This window comes from Diadema setosum, chromosome 11 (assembly GCF_964275005.1).
Source record: "Diadema setosum chromosome 11, eeDiaSeto1, whole genome shotgun sequence".
In the NCBI taxonomy this organism is placed as follows: domain Eukaryota; kingdom Metazoa; phylum Echinodermata; class Echinoidea; order Diadematoida; family Diadematidae; genus Diadema; species Diadema setosum.
Genome location: NC_092695.1, coordinates 36,912,579 through 36,926,912, shown reverse-complemented (window position 1 = coordinate 36,926,912; position 14,334 = coordinate 36,912,579). Strand labels below are relative to the sequence as shown.

General features: G+C 36.9%; 1 protein-coding gene across 1 annotated transcript; it reads left to right on the top strand.

The window, feature by feature from the left end:
* The first annotated feature begins 2,838 nt into the window (after positions 1-2,838).
* Positions 2,839-9,723, top strand: LOC140234838 (cysteine-rich hydrophobic domain-containing protein 2-like). Its single transcript, XM_072314882.1, has 5 exons — positions 2,839-3,091; positions 4,141-4,195; positions 6,344-6,499; positions 8,192-8,308; positions 9,213-9,723. Exons 1-5 carry the CDS (start codon positions 2,970-2,972, stop codon positions 9,261-9,263), a joined length of 501 nt encoding a protein of 166 aa, XP_072170983.1. The 5' UTR covers positions 2,839-2,969; the 3' UTR covers positions 9,264-9,723.
* Positions 9,724-14,334: the final 4,611 nt, after the last annotated feature.

Sequence of the window (14,334 nt, the reverse complement as noted above, 5' to 3'; positions counted from 1 at the left end):
CAGGGCTTCATAAAAGATCTTTTAGCTGTTGAGGTAATCGTTAGGTTAAAAGATAATGGAAAAAAATTATATCAGAAACCCAAATAAATGTACAATGTCAGGCATATTTTCCAAAGAGAAAATAACGTCCGAGCTAGGTTCAAATACAGAATATAACGTCAGAAGGAAGTTATAAAAGAAACTATAAAACATTCAATTGTCAATCCTAGGGGAAAAATTGTCAGTTACACCGAAATGTTAAACATTTATTTTGTGGATTCATTGACACAAGGTAAATGCGGCCAGTGCAAATGATAAGTTATGATAATTGGTAGTCAGTGCATGTAAATACAATATATGTCAACATATATGGATATTCATGTTCATCTTCCGGTGGTAACATACCTAGGACAGTAAGTTTATCTAACACAGAAAGACCACTCTCCTATCGCAGCTAGGGCCACGCTCATATAAGTGTGTTACCCTGTACGACAAAAATGAACCACGCACTTTACCAAAATTCCTTTCACAAAAACGTTTCATCGCAACATCTACTATAATCTATATGATATTAAAAATAGTTTGTTATCTTGGTTTATTCATAAATTGAGCTTTAAAAAAAAAGATAAACAAACTGCTACGTCTTTGCATGTCCAGAAGTACAAGGTTGTTGTCCAACATGCCCCCACCCCATCCCATCAAACATTCTACAAACTCAAAATATAGGCCTAATCGGTATCGAGGAGAACTGTCAATCTGAATTATTGACACATACCATTTGAGGGTTCATGGTGTCAGACCCGAAAAGCATCACAAAAAAGTCCGCAAAAAGTGGGTTGGGTCGCTGATTTTGTTGTTTTAGTCCTCTTACATGTTTTCTTCTACTGAGAACAATATATATATATATATATATATATATATATATATATATATATATATATATATATATATATATATATATATATATATATATATATATATATATATATATATATATATATATATATATTTATATATTTATATATATATATACATACATGTATTCATATTACATATTCCATTGATAATATTACACCAGATTTCAAGTCTCTGATCAAATGTAATTGTACTTCCAAATATTGCAGATTGGAAACAGATAGGAACTGCCCCGTTCCTTCCCCATATGAGGAAGCGAACAGAGGCCCTATAGCATGGAGTGGCAAAAACATTAAAGGAAACCAAAACCCAAAGAGCAATGTGGATTGAGTGAAAGCAACAACATTAGTAGAAGACATCAGTGAAAGTTTGAGGAAAATCAGACAATCGATGCAAAAGTTATGAATTTTTAAAGTTTTGGTGTTGGAACCGCTGGATGAGGAGACTACTAGAGGTTATGGCGTCATGTGTGTACAACAATATAAAGAAAATATAAAAAGAATTCCACAAAATTTCGTTTTTCATGAAAAGTACAAATTCCATCAACTTGATACTGACATATGTTAGGGTAGTACTTATTCCCCCTACTTTCTGAAAGCGGTTAGTCAAGTGCTCTTTCATTATGCTAGAAAAGTGAAAGAGCGTTGAATTTTCTTTATTTTGTTTGTATTTTTGTCCGCACATGATGTCATAAACTCAAGTAGTCTCCTTGTCCAGTGGTTCAACCACCAAAACTGTAAAAATTCATAACTTTTGCATCAATTGTCCAATTTTCCTCAAACTTTCACTGATGTGTTCTACTAATGTTGCTGTTTTCACTCATCAGATCAATCCACATTTCTCTTTGGGTTTTGGTTTCCTTTAAATGATTGGTGCAGAGTAGCAAATGTATAAAGAATATAGAACTTTGATTCTTTTTTAAGAAAAAGAAAATACAGAGAGAATTCTACAGAATTGCGTTTTTATGCATAAGTACAGTTATTCTTTCAACTATAGTTACTGACATAGTATTAAGAGTACCGTAATCTGAAGGCCAGCGCACACTTTCCGACTCTCTGTCGTACGACTGACCAACTTTGGATCCGAAATCAATCACAATACAAGTATCCTCAGATAGGCTCTCTGGAACATACACGCCTGCATATTTCAGATCCAAATTTAGTCGGTCCGTCGTGTTACCGAAAGTCGTATAGTCATGATAGTGGTGCGGTGGCCTTTATTTCTCCTGCCTTCTGAGAGAGGTAAGTCAAGGGCTTTTTCATCATGCTAGTAAAACTGAAAATACAGTCATGTATGTTGAATTCTTGCTGTCTGTTCTTCATAATTGTTTCCTCTTTTGTGACATGCTGTGATAGTCTTCTTTTATCCAGCTGTGAGGACGGCACAATGATTTAATTAATATGTTAAGGAAACTTACAGATTCATGACTTTTGGCAGAATTGTCAGATTTTCTTCAAACATCATGACTGTGTTAATTCTACTAATACAAGTAATTGGAATCTTTTCACTGATTGAATCCGCATTTATTGGGTAAGAAATCTAACATTGATTATGCGTGTGTTTATTTCTATTTTGTTTTATGCTCAGTAGGGCCTTCTAATCTTTTTTTAACGATTTATCTAGGTATGTACTGGAATTCATTATTGTTGTTGTTGTTTTGGTTTTAATGGCGTGTATAAATCCCACTCAGAATTGAGTATTTACGCAACATATTCGTGATGTCACAAAAGAGAAACAATGTGGCACTCGTGTCTTTAGTCTCTCGTCCTTTGTTTACAAACAATCGCGTCGAATGCGCACACGCGCGTCTGCGCGTTGTAATGGGTAAAAGGTCAATCAACTTTTTGTCGTCCTTTTTCGCACCATACATAGCACGCAAAACGAATCGTCGTCCCCGTCGTCCCTGCTAGCTAGATGTATGTGTCGTGACGTCATCAACTTTGTACAGCATGTACTTGCACACACTGACTGATGTGACTGGCACACGGTACACAACAAGCGTAGAGTTGATAACCCGTACCCGGGTACGGTATACACACGGCCGGGTTCGGCGGGGCTGCGTTGCATGAAGAAGCATGGCTGACTTTGATGTGATAACATATGAGGACGATGATGAAAATGGCGTATATCCAGAAGAGGTAGCACTTACAATGGTCCCCGATCCAATCTTCATACGTGGGACAGGACACATTACAATGTAAGTTTGATATATTCAAAAAATATTACACGAGAGCTGACCCGAATGAATTATCTCGACCGGCTCTCAATCTCAACTCATTTCTTCTCGTCTCGGTGCACAGAGTCTGGACGGCTATGTACCGGCTAAAGCTGTTGACTAGAGAAGAGTGTTGTGTTGTCATGTTCAAAGTGCTTTATGTTGCGCAATTGGGCATCCAGTATTAAATGTTTCTCAACGCCAGACTTTGCGGGCTGCCCTTCTTTCTAAACATTCGGTGCACTATGTCATCTGCACGTGTACAATGCAGGAGATGTAATCGTGACCACTGTATAGATACATTTTATTCAGTGAGCTCGTAACAGAGCAAAGCAGCCAGCCGCTTCTGCGCTATCCGCAGACCTACTATACTATGTCAGTGGCTCCCATTATCGGGTAGCTTACCAAAAGTTCTTGATGATCAAACTGACCCGGTACCCAACAAGAATGACAGTGACCGAGCTTGATCTTGGGTAGTAAATCTTAATAAAACAGGAATGAAGGGATTTACCACACTACATAATGCGTGCCATCATTCTCCAGTCCAGGAACCAAGTAATGTAAGCTCCCAAAACACTTCGCATAAAATGCAGGGATGATGGCATCAACTTGTGGAAGAAGTTGACAGTGCAGGTAGTGTTTGTGAATTAAAGCAAGCCACCCATGATTTGACCGTAACACCATCAAAAATTTGACCACCGGCTACATGTAGAATTAATAAGATATATGCTTTTGCGCGCAGTCAAATTTTGAGAGGTTGAACCTTGTTGGTGCAGGTTTTTTATGTTTCAATTACAGTGACAGGTAGTTGTGATTCATCCACTGACAAGTTTAGTTACATCTGCATATTTTCTTAAACCAGTTGAGGACGAGTCCCTAGTATACTCAGGCAAGCGTCTATGGAAAATGCGTGTTGTATCAAAATCAGCCTGTCCTCAAAGTGGAACAGCCAGCATCTCATTGAGTCACTGGCAATATTTTCAAACTAACAGATTTTATGTTTGTTTTCTTTTCTATCATTTCACATACAGATTTGGGCTGAGCAATAAATTTGAAACAGAGTTTCCTCAAGAGTTGGCTGCAAAGGTAAACAGACTTACAGTGTAGAAGTGTAGAGAAAAAAAAGACATAAAAGGTGATGTGGATTACCTAATGATAACCTAGCATTAAAAAAAAAAGCCTGAGAGAAACATAGCTCTGCTTTTTCACAAAGAAAGGGTCACACATGGCAAAATGGTACCCACAGTCCACACTGTACTGAACTGTGTAATATACAGTGACAAGCAAATTGTTCTTTTTCTCCTCAATGAAGCATCAAGTCAAGGGGTGGGAATAACAGCATCCTATGTAAAATCCTGCTTATATTGTCACATAAATTGAATTTACCTTGAATTTACCTTGAAGTGCCACACCTCCATCTTCACGTACCACAGCGAAGTGTGGCAGGGTTTAGGGAGCTTTGTAAACCCATTAGTAATCCAGTTTGGACAATTTCTTTTTGAAGGTGAGGAGTGTCTGTGATCGGATGACATCTTCTGGAGTTTGTTCCAGCTACCACTTGGCGGAAGAAGTGTTTTCTGTATGAATTGAATAGCTTTGTCAGTGGTCTATGTGAGACCTGGTGCTGTTTAAAACATTGTGGTGACAATAACAAATGCTCACAAAATGACAACATATACGTGCAAGATGAAGGGTACTTTAAAAAAAAAACAAGACAAAAGAATGTGCTCAGTGATCCAGTGGAAATGCACCCATACACTGTTGAGAGCTTTCTACTTCAGGAAGAAGTGTAGTGGCGATAAAATTGAATAATGCCAAAAACATCAAAGAGAGTTGATGGAAACTACATAAGTACTTCCATTTCAATACAATTGTGGTCTGAAGTTCAGTATGGCAGATTTGAGCATAGCATTGTGTTGTTGTTTTCTCACCCATGAAGATGAGTTGATCATTGCTTCACTTTGAACTGTCCTATGCTAAAAAGTGATATTTATGTTCTTTTCAGAATTTGAAAACAAAATTGATACTTTCTATTTCACAAATGATCACTACTTTGGACATCAAATGTGGCAACCTTCAACATGAACTGTGAAGGATGCAGTGCAATCAAAAGAAAAGAACACATAAAAGTGTACTTCTGTATGTAATTGTCTTGCCATTCAGTAATGCCAAACATGCACTGTCTTCTGCATATCCTATATCCTCCACAACTCGAGTCAGTGGAAATGAAGAAGTCATCTTAGCAATTTACGATGAGATTAACAACTAGTGAAACTGCTGGATTGTATGCCTTCAAATGAAGTATTCTTATCGGGTCATTGTCCATAATATGCAATATCCCTTTCAGCCATGAATTTCTTGCTATTATATACCTCATATATAGATTCCTCTCATCTGATTGGTTAAAAGTGGAGTCATGAAAATAGTTGTGCCCCATTTTTGATCAAAATGACGTCATGATTTACTGTGCTGGGGGCATAGAATCAACTGTGCCCTGTAAATAGGTTTGGAGACAGTCGCAACCCCGTACACATAGATCGCTCATATGTACGCACCAATGATACGACCGCTGCGCTGTCGATCAGCGTTGATTACGAGTGCTGTAAAAGAGACTAGTTGTTTATATACTATGCCCTCAGCTTCGCTTCGGGCATAATTATGGTTTTCACATCACCTTGGGCCCATAATTTTAACTGTGCCCCTCATAGCAGTCATTATTTGTATACTGCACAATGCTAATATGCATGTAACTGTCACTACAGTTTGTCATTTCCTATGTGTATGTGGATACTCTGTTTTTCTTCTTCCACACTTCTACTTGGTCTCTCATCCCAGCCCTACCTTGTGAAATACATCACTTTCATCTGTATAGCATTGTATATTCTTTGGGACCTTGGTCAACAAGCTGTGTTTTATTCAGGCCCCTCACAGCATTCAATGTGTGACCCTGCTTCAATTTTGTGACCGATATATACACATGTATGTTAATGTTCCCACATGTTATGTGTAAATGCCAAGTATGTGAATGTTTGTGAAAACAAACCGAAACTGAAACGACTGACCCATCTCTGTCATGTAGTGATAATAACAACATTTGAGTAGATTTATATTACCTCAGTGCTTGAGCTTATCTTGTGAGTGTACTCAACAATGGTTGATATTATTTTTTCTCTACTTTTGTTATTGCTATTCTTAACCTGTCAATGTGGGTGAAATTCTGCCTTATTTCACAAGGTGGCGCCGGAGGAGTACAAATCCTCTATCACCAGAATAAACAGCATCCTGCACAAGACCATGCCCATGAACCTCAAGTGGCTCATCTTTGGCTGTCTCTGCTGTTGCTGTACCTTGGGCTGTTCAGTGTGGCCAGTCCTGTGGCTGACAAAGAGGGTAAGTGAACATGGTGTCCACGAGACCAAGACCAATTCCCTCAACATAAGGAGGTGTTTACTGGTACACTCCGCGAAATAAGGCAGTCATGACTGTAGTGTTGGCTATTATTGCGTGGCTTTGCAGTTTGACAACAGAAAGGAACACACAATAATAGCAAAATAATTGCAAATGCAATCCATATCTTTTCCATCAAAATGTTTGAGCATTGTGACACTGAGATGTCATTGGCATTCACAATTGTATGAAGAATATTATCAACTGTGGTACAGAGATTGTACACAAAACGAAGAAGAGTGATTCCGTTTGACCTCTTTAAGCCTGTAGCCTGTTGCTTGTACAATCTTAGTAATTTTTGTCAGGCATTCATAATTGAATTGATTAAATTTTGCTATTAGCAGTCTTTGCTCTTTAGACTGCATTCAATGCTGTAGTAGAGTTAGCCATCCTGTCTTACTTGCCCTTATATCTGTCTAAAAAAAAAAAATGATCTCAGAACTGTCTTGCATGCATAGACATAAGGTGTCACTTTTCTTTCGTCATCATTGTCGTCATAGCACTTTGGTGTACTCTGTAACTTTCTACAGCTTTGAGGTATGTTCAACAAACTCACACCACAGGTACATGAACTAAAAATTCTGATAAAATCCAAATATGGGTGAAGTCTGATGAGGTTCAAAGGTCAATGAAATTGCGGTAATGTGGTGTACCCTCAATAACTTTTCTCAGGTTTGAGCTATGACCACGAAACTTACACCACAGGTACATAGCCTAAAGATGCCGGTCAAGTTCAAATATGGATGAAGTCCAACTTGATCGAAGGTCAAACTGTCAATGAACTTTACCTGATAAGCACTGTACTCTTAGTATTGTGGTGTACTCTCAATAACTTTTCATAGGTTTAAGCTATAACCACTAAAGCTGCATCACCTACAGTGTAAAGATGCTGGTCACATTCAAATATTTGTGAAATCTGGCAAGTTCAAAGGTCAAAATGGTCAATGAAATTTACCGGAGCACTGTACTCATAATATTGTGGTGTACTCTCAAAAACTTTCCAGCTTTGAGCTATAACCACCAAATTCACACCACAGGTACATCACCTGAAGATGCCAGGCCATTTTAGATACTGGTGAATTCCAACAAGGTTAAAGGTAAAACTGTCAACTAACTTCTCCTGGTAAAAGATACTTTAAAGCAAGATATTTTCATGGCATGAATTTTTCGTGAATTGGAGCCAGTAGTCTTTTTTTGAAGCATGAAATTTTTGTAAATTGCCACTTGAATTCAATGCGTATGGTGAGAAAAACCTTCGCTTGATTTTAATTTCGGTCATCTTGGCTCACAAAATTCACAAAATTAAAATGCACTGGAACATTTCTGGTTTTACAGTATTATGATGTGCTCTCAATAACTTTCCATGGCTTTGATATATGACCACAAAACTCACAGTACAGGTACATCACCTAAAGGTGCCTGTCAAGTTCAAATATTGGTGGATTCTGACAAGGTCAGAGTTCAAAAGGTTAATGAACTAACATTAAAAAACACTATAATCACAAATTGTGATATGTAGGCGTGACATCGCTTGTTGTTTGCCTTGTTGTAAGATTAAGTGTGTTTGATTTGTACCAGTAGTTATTGAATTGACTGGACTGTTTTGCTTCTGGTGTCTTTCTCCACAACAAACAGACAAGACACATGATTGAGAAATCTCTGGACTGGGAGAACAGCCGACTGTACTACAAGCTTGGTCTTCACTGGTCCCTATGCAAAGAGCAGTGCGAATCTAGCAACATGAAAGAATACGTAAGTAACCAAATGCTCGCTTCAGTGACTGTTATGTTATATGGTGACTGGTAATGGTATAGAACTTTTGTTGTGTGTGACAGAACTAGAGCAGGTTGCTTCAATATCACATGCTGTCTTACCAATGGCAATTGAAACTTACTTTTGGGTGAGTAAACTGTCAAGACATGAAATTAGCTTGAGTAGCAGATATCATAACTATATGGAGAGAGTGGGATGAGAAGGAATATTTTGTTATGGAATGGGAGTATTCATAAGGATGATTTCAAGTTCAAACGAGTGCTGTGATATTTTTTATTTTAAATGTAAACAGTGAGTGAAAGACATGTGAGACAAAGGCTAATTTCACGACAGATTTTGAAATATTCATGTCTGGGTATATTTTCCTTATGTTTGCTGCCACAACAGCATGAAAGTCAATATGGATACATGCAGCTTTGTATACTTAAACAAACAAATTATCTACTGAAATCATTATAGTATTGATGCTATCGTTGTTATTACTATTCCAACAGACCTGCTACTTCTTTTTCTGGCAAATTTTCCAGATGCATTATGCTTATTTGTTTGTTTGTTGTTGCTGGTTTTCTTCTTTTTTTTGGGGGGGGGGGGCACTAAGATATTAATTGATGTGATTTCAACTACTGTCAAACCTGGCTATAGCAGCCACCCAAGGGAGACAAAAAAAAAAAAAAAAAAAAAAAAAAGTGGCCGTTGTAGACAGGTGGCCACTATAGACATTTTTGACTGTATTACAAAGCCACTGATTGCATCTATCTTTCTTGTCATGAGTTATGTATATATGTAGAATTTCTTGTTCTTGGAAAAAGTATTGTTCAAAAAAATTGTTGATATACTTCATAGTCACTAGTATTTGTTTCTTTTTTTCTTGTCCACCTTGCAGGTACTAAAGATAGAATTTGTACCAAGACTAAATATACTAAAGCCGGACTGACGTGCAGTGACTTTGTCAAGAAATAAAGATTGAGATATATTTAATTGTCCATGAAGTAGCTGGCTTACATCGTATAAATTATGTACATGAACATGTGTATATTTGAAAGAACAGTGTTAATATACATTTTCACTTGTATATAGGTCAGTATTATTTTTGCCAAATTAGATTTTGCTTGGTGATTTGATTTAGAGGTGTGTAGTAGAGCAAGTGTGGTTGTGTACTTTGCTGCAATAATGAGTGGTATTTGTAGTTGTTTCTGTACTTCACGTTGATTGAATTATGATTGGCTTCTCTGCTACTCGACTTGCTTGCAGGCATCCGACATGACTTCCCATTCACACTGTAAATCCTGTGATAAGTACTAGTAGAAGTGTAAGTGTGACTATACAACAGGAAATGAAGCAGTGAAACTCCAGATGACATCATGATATCTTGACCGTAGTTCTTCTAGGAATAATGCGAAGGCTATTTTTGTGGCTCCTGTATTCTTTGATGCAAAATGAGCAGTAGTACATACTGTAAATGCTTGCGAAAGTCAAGTGTGCATTGAGGAAATAAGAGCAGTTATAAGTTTGCAGGCTACTAGATATGTGCACAGCAGCAAAAGGCAAGCTGTTTTAGGTGCACATTAAAGCAGTAACTGCTTGTGTATCATTGTCCTTTTTTTCTCCCACATTGGCTTTTGTGATTTATCCGTACCTGTCCACATAAACAACTGAGTTCCAGTAGAATTTAGAAATCCCAATACACTGTACTCTTTTTTTTTTTCTTTTTTTTCTTTGTATGGCTCTGTCTCATCATACACCCATGTACATGTATTTGTAAAGCTGTGTAAAGACAATTCAATGAAGTGAATTGAATCTATTTAAGCTCTGCCATGAGACAAGTTCATATTGATTTGAATGATTGGGACTAGTGCTTTCAAATGTCTGGAAGACAAATATTCAAGGTCAATGGGGAGAAAATACAGGTAACTACTGTAATAATAGAGAAAATTTTGAATATCTGCAATGGACTTCACTGCATACAAGAATCCACTATTTGTGAGCAAACTTCTGCCATAGATTACATAGTAGTGTTAAGTATTGTTCCTTCTGCTCAGAGGAAATCATTAGTATTGGTATTGTAACCTTGGTTAGAAGTTGTTTCCATAGTATTTCAGTCTTAGTACTTGTACGAGGAATAAGAAAGATTTGCACATTTTGACATGTGACATGAGGCAACCTACTTATTCTCACTAGTTTCTGATTGATTGGAAATTGAAAATTCTTTATTTACAATTGTACTGACACAATAACCCTAATCATTACCCATTGATTCGACGACTACTGCCTGATTGATTATGCACAAAAATTTTAGAAACATCAGTTAGGCAGTCATGGCCACCCTTGGTTATGCATTGACCGTGTGTGTGTGTGTGTGTGTGTATGTGTGTGTATATGTTTGTACGTTTGTTCATGATTTGGGTAATACAGTCAACCTTGCCTAAGTCGAATCTATTTGGACTGAAGAAATAACTTCGACTTTGAGGAAATTCAGCTTATGCGGGATTTAAATCAGTAGAATACAAAGAGAAAAGGACTTGAAAATGCCTTCAACTGAGTCGATTATTCGACTCGTGCAAGGTCAACTTAAACAAGGTTGGCTGTAGTAGCAGTGCAACCATTGTCCATGTTTGATATGTCCCATACTGTGATTTGAGCCAAGTTAAACCAAGGATTTACCATCACTGAAATCTTTGATAGCTGAATCTGATAGTGATAGGACTTTGATATGTCCCCCCCCCCCCATATCTACCTAGCATTTTCTGATGATCAGAACCATTTGTAGAAAATTTTTACTACACTATTATTATTGATGTTATTTATTTTTCTTCTTTCATACTTGGCCTCAGTCTGGATTTTGCTGCACAGAATACATGTATTAACAAGATTTGTTTGTAATAATACAGAATTTGTATTATTGTGTGGTATCAAAATATTGCTGGGCATTAGACTTACCGGTAGTCTAGTATAGGCTGTAGTCCTATCCGACTTTCAAGGTCACAGTTAAAGTGATTGAGTGATGTAGTCTTTCTTTTTGTACTGCTACTAGTACAAGTACATTCACAGACTTTGGCATCACTTTTTACGTAGGCATATGCATGATCTATTTATTTTGTACACAAGAAGGAGGCCAATAGCAAGCATCCCTTGAAATGGAACAATGGCATTATAGGTTCTGCTTCTGATGATGCTTTGGGGGAATAGTGTCTTTTATGTTTCTCCAGAATCTCCATGGAAATTAGGAAAGAAAAGTGAGAGAAAATGGTGAAATTGATAAAAAGTTCTGAGCATTGATATTCATGACAATAAAGAAAGAGTATGCTAACAGCTTTTGCCTTTACTCTCTCACATGCCTTCACCACTGGGCAGTTTAAGAGGTACCCATTGAATATCTACTAGATAGCAATTGATATAAAGAGATATAGATATCATGAACTGTATCATTTACCATTTCCACTCAACTCATATCTGTAGTTTCACCTTGCATTTTCCATTCAAATTTGTTCACTCAAGTAGGCGATTCCCTGAGCAGTCAAAGTTTACTTGCAGATTCCCAGGAGAAAAAAAAAGGGGGGGGGGGGTACTAATTCACTGTGTTAGAACATCAGAAGATGTAATACACTTACGTACACACAGGTCGCTGTCACCCTGGGCGTGTATTAACATTATGTAAGGTGGAGAAGCACAATACATGAATCTTCATATCCTGTACCTTTGTATGTCTCTGTGTATGGCATATCGAAAAGCCTAGTTGCCACTTCAAAATGTGTTACTGAATATATTTGACAGTACATGTATATAACATGTACTAGTATTACAGACTGTGTGCTAACTGCGTATTTGTAACCCAGTCTGATTTGAATAGACTACTAGTCTTCTATTTCTCTTCCTGTCCTTTCTGCATCTATGCTGGGTTTTCCCCCTTTTCTATCCAAAGAGAATTTAGATTACTAGTAAAGGATATACAGCATGTATTTATATATCCTATAACATATAAATCGTTTATACACGATATACTTCACAAATATACATCACAAACAAATATTAATTCCTGTTTGTGTATGGTTTGCTCTGATTTGATTAATTTGTTGAGTTGAAGTCCAATTTAAGTCCCACTTTGTTACTGTATTACAGTGTCCTCTTCAAGCTGTGTGACAGGTATAATTCAAACATACCGTAGTACCTATACTGTATGTATTAAATCATAATGTGTGAATATCAATAGTGATTTCTACTTACCAGATTCTGATTGATTAAAGAGTGTCAATATCCTGTTATTGTTCAATTCAAACATATAACTCGGTAGTGCTGTTTTAATCCCATCTTCATGTGACTGCTGAAATTTCAAATACAGTGTATAATGTAAAGGACTTTGATGTCACACATGCTATCACAGTGCTACCATATTTCTATGATAGCTCTTGTAATTTTACAGTATTTTATGATTCATACATGTACATTGTACATTGTTTATATGCCAAGAATGCTGAATAGTGTGTATCCAAACACTGTGTATTATGCAACTTTGTGTTTCTTTGTCTCTTCCTATATAGGGTGTAGCTAAACTACATGTAGTGTAGCTACACCAGCCTGACACTAGCCTATCATAGTTTGACACACCATAATATGATGCGTCGGACTATGATGATCTCTCTGATATACAACAGCAAATCACCAAAAAAAAAAAAAAAAACCAAAAAACACACACACAACACGAGACATGAGATTCTGTCGACACAAAACTGCAACACTTGTAAATGGATTTTCATTTTTTAATGCATCACGTGAAACTCCTTGGATTTTCTTTTTCTCGTTTCTCTATCGTGTTTGTCATTGTTTCCTGCCGAGAACCAAAGAATACCACATCAAAGGTTGGTAGACTACAATACTTACCCTCGCGAAGATAATTGTGTGTGTGTGTGTGTGTGTCATACTTGAATGTCGCCTCCTGCATGCAGAGTTCACGGAACAAGTTTGAACCTACGGCACGTGACCCAGCACTTCACTGTGCTCAAGTGTAAATTATTGGGACATGTCTTCATGTTTTTGTTTGTTTGTTTTGTTTGTTTTTTTTTTTGTACCAAATTCTTGAGGACCTCGGCTTAATTAAATACGATTATTGTCCGTCCATAGTTTGAAAGTGTTTTTCCTTCGCCATTTCATAAATTTCGTAATAACCTTGTGTATCCCGAGGGTAAATACATCAATAAAGATAATGTATGGAATTTTTTTTTTCATTTCATTCCTTGACAAATTTGTTACTGTATCAGCTGTGATAGCAGGGAAATGTTAAACATCATTACGAGTTTACTGCATTTACAAGCAAGGTGATTTATTTTAATGAAGGGTATTTCATCAAAAACATGCTTCCATATTTCCTGACGGATTCGGATATTCTGTGGTAAAGCGAGATACATGTAAGAAAAGTCCACATGGAAAAATGATTTTGTCGTCTCTTGTTGCTTCATCCATTGTAACGGTTTGTTGCTGTTTTATCTAGAAACATTATTTCCTTTGTGCGTACATGTATTAAGTCTGTTCTCTTTATTGAATTATAGGGGTTAAATGTCTAGAACAGCACATGTTCTTGAATGACAAGAATTTACTATCATAAGAACATGTTCACTGTATTGTGTTTTTTCCCTTCCATTTTGACTCAAACTCAGATGCTCTTTTACATGTATACACTAACACATTCACTACAGGCTTCCTATCTGCTAGTGTGTAAGGCAAGTGTTGACGTGTAGTAAAATTAAATAGGCCTACTTGCGTCTTATTATTACAGACTTCGGCAAAAATTCATTTTGAATGAGTGCCGAAAGAGTCGAGCATAATAGTTTTGTCAGCGGCAATATTGACCAGAATCATCGCCCGGTATGTCGTTATGTCCTTTCTAAAAATACAAAAAATCGTGTCAAATTCTGTATATGTGTTTGGACCTTGAGCAATTAGCATGCACTATTGACTGTCATGAACTTTAATAACACATTGCGGACTGCGTTATAATTATCCCCTGTAATCAA

What these genes read in the sequence shown, in the direction of transcription:
- LOC140234838 (XM_072314882.1), top strand. Translation starts at nt 2,970, where the DNA reads ATGGCTGACTTTGATGTGATAACATATGAGGACGATGATGAAAATGGC. An exon ending in GGGACAGGACACATTACAAT is followed by an intron (nt 3,092 to 4,140) that starts GTAAGTTTGATA and finishes TTTCACATACAG; the next exon opens with ATTTGGGCTGAGCAATAAAT. An exon ending in CTAGCAACATGAAAGAATAC is followed by an intron (nt 8,309 to 9,212) that starts GTAAGTAACCAA and finishes TCCACCTTGCAG; the next exon opens with GTACTAAAGATAGAATTTGT.